The sequence below is a fragment of the Neolamprologus multifasciatus genome, chromosome 18 (assembly GCF_963576455.1).
Source record: "Neolamprologus multifasciatus chromosome 18, fNeoMul1.2, whole genome shotgun sequence".
NCBI lineage: Eukaryota > Metazoa > Chordata > Actinopteri > Cichliformes > Cichlidae > Neolamprologus > Neolamprologus multifasciatus.
In genome coordinates this window covers 815,378-828,493 of record NC_140456.1, presented here as the reverse complement: position 1 = coordinate 828,493, position 13,116 = coordinate 815,378, and the positions used below count along the sequence as shown (strand labels likewise).

The 13,116-nt window shown below is 39.9% G+C and overlaps 2 protein-coding genes across 6 annotated transcripts in view; both read left to right on the top strand.

Moving 5' to 3' along the window:
• Window positions 1–1,942: 1,942 nt before the first annotated feature.
• On the top strand, window positions 1,943–6,324 carry trdc (T-cell receptor delta constant). Of its 3 annotated transcripts, XM_085141049.1 has the most exons (6): window positions 1,943–2,025; window positions 2,184–2,342; window positions 2,503–2,649; window positions 4,474–4,755; window positions 5,004–5,030; window positions 5,525–6,324. In XM_085141049.1, the coding sequence occupies exons 4-6, from the start codon at window positions 4,605–4,607 to the stop codon at window positions 5,632–5,634; spliced, it is 288 nt and encodes a 95-aa protein (XP_084997175.1). In that variant the 5' UTR covers window positions 1,943–2,025; window positions 2,184–2,342; window positions 2,503–2,649; window positions 4,474–4,604; the 3' UTR covers window positions 5,635–6,324. The 3 variants fall into 3 exon arrangements, with proteins under 3 accessions (XP_084997175.1, XP_084997174.1, XP_084997176.1); XM_085141048.1 differs by lacking the exon at window positions 1,943–2,025 and having other exon boundaries at window positions 2,101–2,342; XM_085141050.1 differs by lacking the exon at window positions 1,943–2,025 and having other exon boundaries at window positions 2,101–2,342; window positions 2,426–2,649.
• A 3,349-nt stretch (window positions 6,325–9,673) lies between these two features.
• LOC146496887 (M1-specific T cell receptor alpha chain-like) overlaps window positions 9,674–13,116 on the top strand; it is a 69,136-nt gene continuing 65,693 nt past the window's right edge. Inside the window, exon 1 of one of the 3 annotated variants that reach the window (XM_085141017.1) lies at window positions 9,674–10,025. In XM_085141017.1, coding sequence (XP_084997143.1) covers window positions 9,911–10,025 — 115 coding nt within the window. In that variant the 5' untranslated portion in view covers window positions 9,674–9,910. Of the gene's footprint in view, window positions 10,026–10,738; window positions 11,134–11,829; window positions 12,507–13,116 lie in introns of those variants that run through there. The other 2 variants (XM_085141034.1, XM_085141028.1) reach the window with 2 other exon arrangements.

Below are 13,116 nucleotides of genomic sequence, written 5' to 3'. Positions count from 1 at the left end.
ATGTAGACGCTACAATAATAGATACAGAGAAAAACCCAACAATCATATGACCCCCTATGAGCAGCACTTTGGCGACAGTGGGAAGGAAAAACTCCCTTTTAACAGGAAGAAACCTCCAGCAGAACCAGGCTCAGGGAGGGGCGGGGCCATCTGCTGTGATTGGTTGGGGTGAGAGAAGGAAGACAGGATAAAGACATGCTGTGGAAGAGAGACAGAGGTTAATAACAGATATGATTCAATGCAGAGAGGTCTGTTAACACATAGTGAGTGAAGAAGAAACACCCAGTGCATCATGGGAATCCCCCGGCAGCCTACATCTATTGCAGCATAACTAAGGGAGGATTCAGGGTCACCTGGTCCAGCACTAACTATATGCTTTAGCAAAAAGGAAAGTTTGAAGCCTAATCTTGAAAGTAGAGATAGTGTCTGTCTCCTGAATCCAAACTGGAAGCTGGTTCCACAGAAGAGGGGCCTGAAAACTGAAGGCTCTCCCTCCCATTCTACTTTTAAATACTCTAGGAACAACAAGTAGGCCTGCAGAGCGAGAGCGAAGTGCTCTAATAGGGTGATATGGTACTACAAGGTCATTAAGATAAGATGGGGCCTGATTATTTAAGACCTTGTATGTGAGGAGCAGGATTTTGAATTCTGGATTTAACAGGAAGCCAAAACAGGAGAAATCTGCTCTCTCTTTCTAGTCCCTGTCAGGACTCTTGCTGCAGCATTTTGGATTAGCTGAAGGCTTTTCAGGGAGTTTTTAGGACTTCCTGATAATAATGAATTACAGTCGTCCAGCCTGGAAGTAATAAATGCATGAACTAGTTTTTCAGCGTCACTCTGAGACAGGATATTTCTAATTTTAGAGATGTTGCGCAAATGGAAGAACGCAGTCTTACATATTTGTTTAATATGTGCGTTGAAGGACATATCCTGGTCAAAAATGACTCCAAGGTTCCTCACAGTGTTACTGGAGGCCAAGGTAATGCCATCCAGAGTAAGAATCTGGTTAGATACCATATTTCTAAGCTTTTCAGCGCCGAGTACAATGACCTCAGTTTGATCTGAATTAAGAAGCAGAAAGTTAGCGGCCATCCAGGTCTTTATGTCTTTAAGACATTCCTGCAGTTTAACTCATTGGTGTGTGTTATCTGGCTTCATGGACAGATAGAGCTGGGTGTCATCTGCATAGCAGTGAAAATGTATGCTATGTCTTCTAATGATGCTGCCTAAGGGAAGTATAATGTCTGGTGTTACTGAGAGTTCTGATTTTCTCCGATCATCAACTCTTCTCTCCTCTGTTGCAGTGTCTTTCCCTCAGAGACTCGTGCAGCAGAAACAGAGCTCCTAGATTCACACTACATCACATCACCATAACTTGTAAATGCATAATAAACTAGTGAAAACCAAACTTGCCTCTGCACTGTCTTTGGGTCCACGCTCTCTCTATACCTGGCTTCAACACTATGTTGCATAAAGATGATCCTTGAATTGATCAACTGGAGTTTTCACAAGAACTGGTCTGCTATTGGTCAAAAAGAATGAATGGGTGCAACCACAAACTCGAACTTAAACTAAAGGAAACTACAAGAAAATCAAACTGAAGCAAAGGAAAACCAAGATGGCCATCTTCTATAAACTCCAACGCAGGTGAAACAATTTTGTTTTAATAGTTGAGGAAGTCGATGAGCAACGGCAGGTCCAACAAACAGCATCTCGACAAATATCACAAACTGTTTGTGTGCATGTCTGCTAGCTAAAGACAGAACTGCTGTTTTTATTAGCAAAGATAAATATAACCGAGTGTTTGCCAAATTCATTCTCAGGGATTTCAAACAAAATAATAGGAAACTGGAGGAAGATGATGGACAGTTCAGCAGCCAGGACTGCCTCTCATGTCCTTCATTTAGCTCCTCTTCCTCAGTGTGCTTCAAGTTTCCTTAAAATCCCTCCTCTCCCTTCGGAGCACTTTGCAAGTGAAGATATTTGTTAAATCAAATACAGTGAAGTGCAATAAGGTGGTGAAAGGTATTTGAAACTTTGATTTATGTGTCTGCAGCATTTATTTCCTGCAGAAATGAAGTAAAGTCGTCAGTAAAAGACAGACAGTCACAGAGAAACAGTCACAGTGAGTTTTTGTTCATGTGGCAGCGACTCACATCTGCTTCCTCCTGCTGCTGTGACAGGTTTTTGTACGAGGGTTTTTCACTGTGTTGGGGTGGTCCACAGTGACTGAACATCCACACAGAGCTGTACAAAAACCTGCAGCTTCATCTGAACCGTCTTTAAAACATGGAATCGGCCAAAGTTCAGAAAAACATCAAGAAACAAAACGTCTGCTTCAGGTGAGTCTTCAGCAGCTCGAATTCTACATGGAAATGAATATTTCTGCACTTTTCTGACCCTCGTGCCTCTGCTCTGTGTGCAGGTCGACGCTTTTATATTTGTACTTTAACCCGATGAAAACTTACAAATGACTTTCTGATTGTTCCTCTGGTGTCACAGCTCGGTGCTGTCCTGTGGAAGTGGATTTTTGAACGTGTTTGAGCTGCTCTGAGGATCTTTGACAGCCGAGAGGTTTTTGTACGGGGCTGTAGCACTGTGATGCACTAACATTTGGAGATCCGATCAAGCTCACCGTCCGCCCGAAAGGTAAGAAAAATCCCTTTTTCTTGGCTGATACAGTGAGAAATAATTTCCTTTTAAAGGTCTGTTTAGTCCAAAATGGAGTTTTTATGTTTTAAAGCTTGAACTTGATGATCAGTGGAGCGATGTGACGACGAGCTGCTGTCTGACACAGGACGTCCTGAAAATGCCTTAAATCCTGTTTTCTGTTCATTCAAAGTGTGAAAGTGTCCAGAATAGATTCAGCTGCAACACGTAGCTGGTGTGTTGTAACTCTGCAAATCATGACAGAGCAAAGCAAAAAGTAAAATAATCGGCAGTAATAAAGAAAAAAAGCTCAGAGGGAAACCTGAACATGAGCTACAGAAACACGCCAACGAACTGTCAGAGTTAAAAATGTGAAATTCTGCTTTTAAAATCGAGTTTTGAAAATATAAAATCAAACAAAGTCGGCCTGAATTCTCTGAGACGTCTTTGTTTTGATGAGTCTGCTGAAAATATTAATGAGTACAAATAGTAAAGATAAAGTCTGTTCAAACAAACAACAAAACAGAATGTAACAGAGCTGCTGATAATGACTGTAAAGCACAAAAAAGGCAGAAGAGTTATAAATGTACAATTTTAGTGACGTAAATAAAAGAAAATCATCATGTTCATGAAGCTGCTTTTGCAAATCGGCACAGAAAAAAGAAAATCCTGGATAAATAAATAAATAAATACTACACAGGACAGAAGTTCAGGGTTTGGTAGTTGAACACTCGACTTGAGCTCACAGTGACTGTCTGAGTGTTACTGTCTGAACTGAAAATAAAGCTGAGAAAAGTTCAGTTTTCTGGAAATTGTCGTCAAAAACATGAAATGAAAGCATTGAAGGTTCGGCACAGATAAAACCTGTGTTTATATCCGAGCTTTCAAGGAAACACTCACATGTGCTTATGTCATAAATTATGTGTAAAGCATAAAAAAGCAGAACTGAACGGTTTGGTCGAACGTGATGATATATAGTGTGGACGCTGCATTAAACAAAGATAATAAAGTTTATACAACAGAAATAAAGAAGTTTAATATTTACTCAAACATTCAACCTCTGATTTCATTTATTGGCTCAGTTTGGACCAAAATCAGTTTATTTTATTTTTGTCGGACTGAAATTTGACTCTCAGGTCAAAGAACTCCTCGTTAGTTATGTGAAATACAAACGAACATGCTACATGATGGCTGAATGTCACGGTGTTTTTGTCAAACTCTTAAATCCTAAAATAAAATGATTAAAGCGAGCAGCGTCACTGTCGGCTTCTCTCAGTTTAACTGTTAGTTTGTGTCAAACAGTCGGCTTATAAAAAACACACAAACACAATAATAATAATAATAATAATAATAATAATTAATGTCACCTTCAGAGCGACTAAACTGCTGATTTGCAGCCTGCTGTACGTACAAAGAACAACTGAAACTATTTTGTTATCCTTGAAGTTTAATGTACAAATTTTATACAACATGAATTTGGGGAAAGACTTTTGTGTGTCTTCTCCGTCGCACAGTCTTTACTAACATTTAGACACCACGAGCAAACTGTTCTTAGCTGCAAACTGCAACACAAACCCACAACAATCAATAAAGTAACAGAACTGAAATATCGATCACAGCACTTCTAAATGTAGAGTCAAGGATTCAGGGTCACCTGAGTCATCATGTTTGGAGTCATAGTGTTTCATAAGATTTCATTTAGAAATGTCAGATAAATGTTTTAAAGCTGAAACATTAATGTTTGTTTTGTGGAAACTGAAACTTGGTTATTTTCTACTTTCTAACTTCGTCTGTGGTTTTGCTTTGTGCTGTTTTGCTGTGTAGATCAACCTAAAACGACCCCGACGCTTCACGTTCTGACCCCTCTGACACCTCCTGCTTATCCACCGCTGCCCGCTGATGCTCTGGGCCCAGAGGTCTGTCTGGCCACGGATTTTTATCCAAAGGATGAAGAAATGATTCTGAATGTCAGGGGGGGCCCAGTCAGCGTGAACACCAGCAACGCCGTTCTGTCCACAAAGACTAAAACCTACTACTTTGTTGGATTCAGCAACGAGACCATCCACTCCTGCGAGCTGTTAGGAGCCTCCTCCAACAACGAAGCTGGTAGGAAAACAAACTCAGTCATAAACTTTAAACCTCAGCTGTGTTTGTGTCAGACACGTTTAATCTTTTATTTTTAACACAAACATGTAAATATGGTCATTAATTTAAAAAAAGATCAATAAAATGACGGCTGAGACTTTGTTTGACATTTCCAAATTTAAACCCGTCTTATATTATTTCGGGTTGAGATATAAAAACAGTTCATCGAGCGTGTTTGTGTGATTAACGGACTTCTTATTTCCACACAGATGACGCCTGCAGCAGCGTCTACCCAGGTGAGCAAACACACCTGCACACGCTCAGCTTCTTCACATGAACGAGATCGTCATCACTAACAACATCACTGCTGTCGGGAAGATTATTGTATAACCTCAAATATTATATATAATATATAATGTCAGTCACACAAAACATGCAGCTCATATCAGAGAGCAGCAGAAAAACATCTGATTTCATTTCCAAAAAAACAAACAACAACAAAAAAACAAAAGAAAAGAGAATAAAAGTAAAAAAGAAGTAAAGTGTAAATATGATAAAACATCAGCCACACCTCAGCCTCGTGTGTGGACAGACGTCAGCTTGTGTGGCTGCTGATGCATCCGTGCAGAGAACAACACACTGATGTGTTGACGTTAACAAACAAGGAGAAACATGCAGGAACATAAATATAAAGAGTTGCAGTCGTGAAAATGAATTTCTTCTGTGTCCTTTGTCTCTGCATCACTTCAGTAATTCAGTGCGAGCTAACGTCTGTCTCACGTCTGTGTAGAAAAAGCAAAGCTCAACTTCTACCTGCTGGTGATGAATGGAGTCAGAGTGCTGTTCACCAAGACGTTGGCCTTCAACACCATCCTGACCATCAGAGGTCTGCTGCTCTGAGTCCATCAGCAGGTCGGCGACGTGAGATCAGAGCTTCAGCTTCTTTCTCCTGTTTCTGATAAAAGCACAAACGCTCAGTCTTCTGTAAAGTCACACTTAGAGCACAAACATTTGTGGGTCTGATTTTAGGATCGTTTGCGTTCATATAAGAGCAACGTTTCAAATTCCAACAACATCTAAAAGTAAACAGAAATTTTGACCCAAATGGAAAAACATGGAAACACATTTTTATCATTTTGTTGTAAATACATGCAAAAAACATCAAATCTGTTAAATGTTTCAAATTATTTATGCAAAACACAGCAAAGACTTAACGTCAGCGTGCAGCGTGGCTGCCGAGCTCGCTGACGTCACCAACTGGAGCTAAACTTTAATTTAAACATTAGTTTGAAAGAACAAAGAATAATTAATGAATGAAAGGCCCTGATGGTCTCAACAAGAACAATGTCGTGTGTTAAATCTGCTGATGTGTGAACGTGTGAGCCGAGCTTCACTCTGCTTCGTCCTGCTGTAAATACAAGCTGTCAGTAACACCCTCAGCTTCTCAGCATTTAGTTTTACTTCCTGTCGTTTATAATCACATCGTTTGTATCTGATTTCTGTCTGTACGTTTTGTTCTCCGGTCAGTTCGACCGCTCTCACTGAAACGTTGTTTGCTTCTTATACAAAATAAACTTGCTTGTGTTTGAATCGTCTCTTGTATTTTCTGATTTAACGTTGGGCAGCGTGCAGCATCGTTACAGTCCCCCTCACAGAGCCTGTGAGCTGCCACAGGGTTAAATAAAGGACTTTGATCAGTTACAGTTTAAGTTTGCTCACAGGTGAAGTTTCTGTCTTGTTGGACCTGTGACGTCGTCATCAGTTGACCCCGTTTGCCTCGTCGTGCTTCTTCCTGCTTTCAGTTGAAACCACAGTTCAACAGTCAGACGTGAAGCTGCAGATAAAATCAGACAGAAACCAACAAGCTGCTCAGTTTCACGTCGACAGGAAGCTGCGAGCAGCTCGTTTCCTCGCACGCTTTGTGCAACACTTTCACAGCAAGTTACAGGTGACAGCATCACACTGATCATTGAAGGGAAAACATGCAGTTCTCTTGTTTTATTGTTTATTAACTTTTATCACACACTAAAATCAGATACAAACACAAACAGAAAACATGTTTAAACACTTTCATGAGACAAATGTCCTGATTTGATGTTCAGCTCTGTAAAATCTGCTGAAGCTGCAGGTTTCTCCTCCTCAAGCTCACAGACGCATAAATGAATCTTTGATTTCCATGTAAATCTTAAACCTCGTCATCGTGCTGCTTTGTGGACATTTGGTGTTGATCTGTTTACATGCAAATAAAACATCAACCAAACACTGGAGCGACCTGCTTTGGTGGAGGCGGTCATGTGATCTGTGACAGCTGACAGGTTCTCGTCCACACCTCTGATCTGACTCTCGTCACCATGAGCAGCATTTTATCAGCTTCACCCTGAAAACTCAGAAAAACCTGTCAGCAGCACAAACGCCACAGAGAGACTCTGCCCCCCAGAGGACGGGATGGGGAGAACATCATGCTGGGCCCTGCACACCTGCACACGTTTACAGCGTGTCTGAAACACATTGGCTGTATCCCAATTCAGGGTCTGCAGCCTTAAAGTACGCAGCCTTAACGGTCCACAAGGGCCGCGTAGTCAAAGACCGCTAAGGCCGGAAGTGCGAGGCTTGTAAAATGGGACGGTCTAGCCTCCGTCGCGCTGCCCAGGTTGCCTATAGCAACTATCATACTAACAGCTGGAAACGTTTCATACAACTTTGCCGACATGTGGCCAACAGGAATGTTTTAATGTTCTTCGTTATTAAACATTTGCACATAAATAAGTGACATAATATTCAGTACTTACTTAAAGTTTACACTTCGGGCGCCCCTCATCCGCGGTTTTTTTCCGGCAAAATTATCCACACCCAGCGCCGCGCTATGCATTCTGGGATATGTTGGGCAACAAAGTCTACACCACCACGTCCTTAAAATCTAGGGAAATGATGGACGCATTTGAGGGCCGCATTTCGAGCAGCCCTTGAATTGGGACAGCCTTCATCACGTCGCTGTGACATAATCGGCCTTAAAATGCGGCCTTTAAGGCTGCAGACCCTGAATTGGGACACAGCCATTGTGGCCTGCTGATGTTGGCTGAGTCTGACTGCCACAGGCCTAATGTGAGGCTGGCAGCTGTAACTGTAGTCAGCAAACATGGAAACTTGAGCTCAAATTATTCTGCAAACTGGGTCAGAGCCCAAAATACTCACTAACAGCTGGATCTTTTATTCACACTGTTTTTAGGCCACAGCTGAAGTTTGTCTGAGAAACATCAGCTCTGCTCTCTGCTTCCTGCGCCTCACACAAACTATAAATGTAGTCCTGGATGAGTCTGTGTGAGAGACGGAGACGCTTCAGTCAGGCTTCCTGCAAACACACTGTGAGTGTAACACACACACACACACACACACACACATACACACACACACACACACACACACACACACACACACACACAGCTCTGATGAGTTTAGTCGAAACTGTTTTTGGCCTGAATGATAATAATCTTCAAACTGTGAATGTTTGTCAGCTTGTTTTAAACTTTCAGCTCATTTTTCTTTTACTTTGACTGAATCATTTCCATCATGTGTTTCAGTTCACAGACATTTTTAAAAATATGGTAACATGAGCCTTCATCACTCTCTGCCGTGCATCCGTCCGACTGTAGGCACCTCCACATGTCATCCAGACAAACTCTCAACATGAAGTGACATCATAGTTTACCTGCTGGGCAGCCTGTTATCAGGTTACCAGGACTACAGATTATCACCAAATATTAATCAGGTATAGCTAAAAGCTAATGCAGATGCTAGTTTGTACAACATCTAAATAAAAGCTCTGTTAGTGCCAGCAGCCGCTCAGCGAGCTGGATTATTGGTCGCTGGTTGTTATTGGTCATTAAAAAGGCTCCGACAGCACAAACAGGGTCCAGAGGTCCAGTTCAGGGACTCTAATTAACTGAGGTGAAGCCGAGCAGACAGCAGCCACCTGTGTCACCATCCACCTGTCAGTCAAAGAGGCCACGCCCCCAATAATGCAAACATCAGCCCCTGTACTGAGTCACTTTTAGAGGAAGTTTGAGGAAGTTTTTCTTCAGAGTTTGATGTTTGACAACAACACCAACGATCAGCTGAGCTGCAGTTCAGCTCTTAAACTGTAACACAGCTGAACTTCACTGATGGCCACGTGAGCTGGAGATCGTTTATCATCCTTTCATGTAACGCTGAGTATTTCTGCACCACACTCTGACCTGTTGTGAGCTCTTAAAAGCTTAAAAACATGTAAATTTGAACTTTTGTAATCTAGGTTTTAGGCCACACCCCTCTGACAGAGGTGGCGCTCGTGGGAATAACTGGATCAGGGGACACAGGTGTGCAAACACAGATGCATCATCCAGAGTAACACAGACAGCATGTTTGGTTAGTCTGAAGGATTAAGGTTTGTCTGAAGACGAGCACAGAGACTCTTCCTCATCGTTTCAGGTAAGTTTCATTTACATGATTTTAATTTAAACAAACAGTTTTAGAAAAATGTTTCTATGTAAAAACAAAAAACAGGATAAACAAAGTCTCGCACAAACAAAACAGAGCGACACAGAAAAAAGTGAATGACACAAAATCAGTTTTACTCTTTGATAGCAAAGCTTCTCTTAACGAATGTGTAATTATCTAAATGTTTCACATCAGAGAAACGAAAACCAAACAAATGCAAACTGTGAAGGTGACAGGAGGAAACAAACAGAAAATCTGAATATTTGACATCCACACGAGTCCGTGAGTATTCGTCACAGTGGGAGTCACAGTGTGACGAGTCAGAGGACGGACAAACTTTACTTTGGCGACGGAACCAAACTCACTGTAGAGACGGGTAAGAGCTTTCTTTGCTTAAATGATTTTTCATTTGTATTTTTTTAAATTTATTACTTTTTTCAGATTCTAATTAGTGCAAACTGAGATGGTTTCATGCAGTCTTAGTGAGAAACATCAGCTCAGCGTGAAGCTTCAGCTCAGAACAAAACGTGAAACATTCCAGAGAAGAAGAAATAAACACTGAATGAAAACAGAGCAGAAAGTGTCAATACAGAAGCTGCACTCAGGATTTTTATTTAAAACATCAAAAACAGTAAAAACTGCGACACAAGTTTGAATATCTGAGACAAATAATTAAAATAACACATAAATGTCCTAAAGATCGATGAAGAGACACAGCAGCAGCAGCAGCAGTATTTGTCACAGTGTGTGTCACTGTGTGACTGCAGGAAATGACAAAATGTATTTTGGTAAAGGAACCAAACTGACCGTAGAAACAGGTAGGAGCACGTTTGCTTTCTTTAGTGTTTTTGTGCGTCTACAGAGAGTTTATGTGTGTGTTGCATTTGTGTATTTATAGAACTGGACAGATTTGGATTGATAGAAATAATCAGGCTGTGAGCAACACAGACAAACATGCAAATAAAATAAGAGTTTAAAATGAATCAGATTTGTTGATTAAATGTTCAACAGCGTGAATACAAATGTGACTCCTGTAAAACAATGAGATCAGGTAATAAATGAACCCAACAGAAGCACAAACAGATGCAAGTTCGTCCATAAACACCATAAAAATATGAAATAAGTTAAATTTCCAGTGAAAACATCAAATGTCAAAGTGATATTTGCCACAGTGTGTTAGAGAGTGAATCAGGGAGGAAACTTTATTTAAGGAAACGAATTAAAGTGACTGTAGAGGCTGTAAGATGATTATATTTATATATTTCTATGACCAACACTGTGAATGAGCGACTTAAATGTTTTAATATTTTACTGAAACCATCCAGACAGTAACCATGGATACACGAGCGCCGTGTTAGACTGATTAATGAAAGAAATAAGCACAACATGAAAGTGAGTGAAAAGCTGAGCCGAGCAGCAGTTTGTGTCACAGCGTTCGCTGTAGTGTGACGAGAGGTAACGACAAGCTCATCTTTGGCAGCGGCGCCAAACTGAGCGTAGAGACGGGTAAGATTTAACGTTTTATGATTTTATGATCAGCTCAGAGTCTGCAATCACTGTTTGTATTTATTGAATATTACATATTTGAAAGGTTTTCGCTCAGTTTGATTGGCGAACACATGCAGGCTGACGGGAAAATAACAGCAGTTAAAAACACGACTGATGATTCTGAGTTTAGATGTTGGGATGAAACAACTGAATTTACCAAACTGGCTTTAAACATATGAAAAACCCCAAAACAAACAGGAGAAACAACACAGAATGAGACTGAGTGCAACTTTATAAATAAACAGAATAAATAAACAGAAACATGTGGAGAACAAAGTGAGAGCAGCAGTATTTGTCACAGAGTGTGTGACTGTGTGACTCAGGGAGGAAACTACAGGCTTTATTTTGGTAAAGGAACCAAACTGATGGTACAAACTGGTAAGAAGAAGATTTTTTTATTATTTCATGATTTACATTTTTGTCTCATTGAAGCTGAATTTAGGCTGCAGATCGTGAAGAAAAATGAACACATTTATAAAATGTATTGAAATGATTTCCAAACAGAAACAACCAAGTAAAGCAAAAGATAAACATCATCAAAAATCAGCATGAGCTCTGGAAACAAATACAGATTCATGCAAAAACAAAACGTTTCAGTGAAAATCAAACGTGAACTTAGTCCTCAGACAAACAAGGTATTTGTCACAGTGTGTGTTACTGTGTGAATAATCAGGGAGGCAAAATGATTTTGGGGAGAGGAACCAAACTGATCGTACAAACTGGTGAGATAAAAAAAAAATGCTTTTATTGGTTTTATTGGTGCAAACTGGCTGCAAATGGAAATAAATAACATTTGTATATTTTATGTGACTTTTAACGTAAAAAACAAACAAAGCAAACACTGAGACTCTACAAAGAGCTGATGTGAAACGTGATTAATAACAGATGGAGATAAAAACTGTGCAGCAGTATTTGTCTCAGTGTTTGTTACTGTGTGAATAATCAGGGAGCAGCCAGACTTTATTTTGGCAAAGGGACCAAACTGACTGTAGAAGCTGGTAAGACTCAGATTTCTTTTAACGATTTCACGAGACTCCAAGACACAAGACTCCTTTCTCCTTTCTTTTAACGATTTCACACTTTGCAGATGCAAACAGCTGCAGACAGTAATCCTGTCAGAAAGGAAAGAACAGTTTATGAACAAATATCAGCTCTGCTTTCATCAAAACAATCTGACAAGAAAAAAGCATTCAGAAGATGAAAAATAAATAAAACTAAATCAACAGAATAACAAATATTGATACAAATAGAGACGAACGTAAGAAACAGCAACACTGTAGCAGAAATATGAAATGAGCTCAGCCCTGTCAGTATTTGTTGTTGTGTGTGTGACTGTGTGACTGATCAGGGAGCGAGGAAACTTTATTTTGGCAAAGGGACCAAACTGACTGTAGAAGCTGGTAAGATGCTGATTTTCATGAAATTACTTTAAGTCGTTTTGTTTTAGCTGTAAAATGAGTTTATTGGAGCTTTATGTGGAGCAAACAAGAAGAAAATTCAAATCAAACCGAGGAAACATGTCCAAACCTGCAGCTGACGACACACAATGATCACAAACAGGTTCAGAAACATTTTCAGATCCACAGAAACAAAATAAACGACTCTTATAATTATTAAACGTGAAGAACCCTGGAGTACAAACAGACAGTAACACACACACAGCAGTTTTTGCCAGTGTGTGTGTTACTGTGTGAATCGGGGAGCAGACAAAATGATTTTGGGGAGAGGAACCAAACTGATCGTACAAACTGGTAAGATCAGAAAATACTTTTATTAGTCTTAGTGTTGATGGTTTTATTGGTGCAAACTGGCTGCAAATGGAAATAAATAACATTTGTATATTTTATGTGACATTTAACGTAAAAAACAAATAAACAAACACTGAGACTCTACAAAGAGCTGATGTGAAACGTGATTAATAACAGATGGAGATAAAAACTGTGCAGCAGTATTTGTCTCAGTGTTTGTTACTGTGTGAATAATCAGGGAGCAGCCAGACTTTATTTTGGCAAAGGGACCAAACTGACTGTAGAAGCTGGTAAGACTCAGATTTTAACAATTTCACACTTTGCAGATGCAAACAGCTGCAGACAGTAATCCTGTCAGAGAGGAAAGAACAGTTTATGAACAAATATCAGCTCTGCTTTTTCCAGTTTATTAAACAAACTGATGAGAAATTCAAAAGATGAAAACAAAGAAAGTCAAACTGAGTTTAAATGGAACTTAAAAAAGAGACATTTGCAGTGAAATCCATCAACAAATAAATGAACCGTGTCAAAAACTGCAGCCGAGGACAGAAAATGATGACAAACAGTTTCAGAAACATTTTCAGATTCACAGAAACAAAATAAATTAAATGAA

Excerpts from the sequence above, each read along its gene's own strand:
- trdc (XM_085141049.1), top strand. The coding sequence starts at position 4,605 with ATGATTCTGAATGTCAGGGGGGGCCCAGTCAGCGTGAACACCAGCAAC. Across the intron at positions 4,756-5,003 it reads CTCCTCCAACAACGAAGCTG|ATGACGCCTGCAGCAGCGTC; the intron begins GTAGGAAAACAA and ends ATTTCCACACAG. Across the intron at positions 5,031-5,524 it reads CTGCAGCAGCGTCTACCCAG|AAAAAGCAAAGCTCAACTTC; the intron begins GTGAGCAAACAC and ends ACGTCTGTGTAG.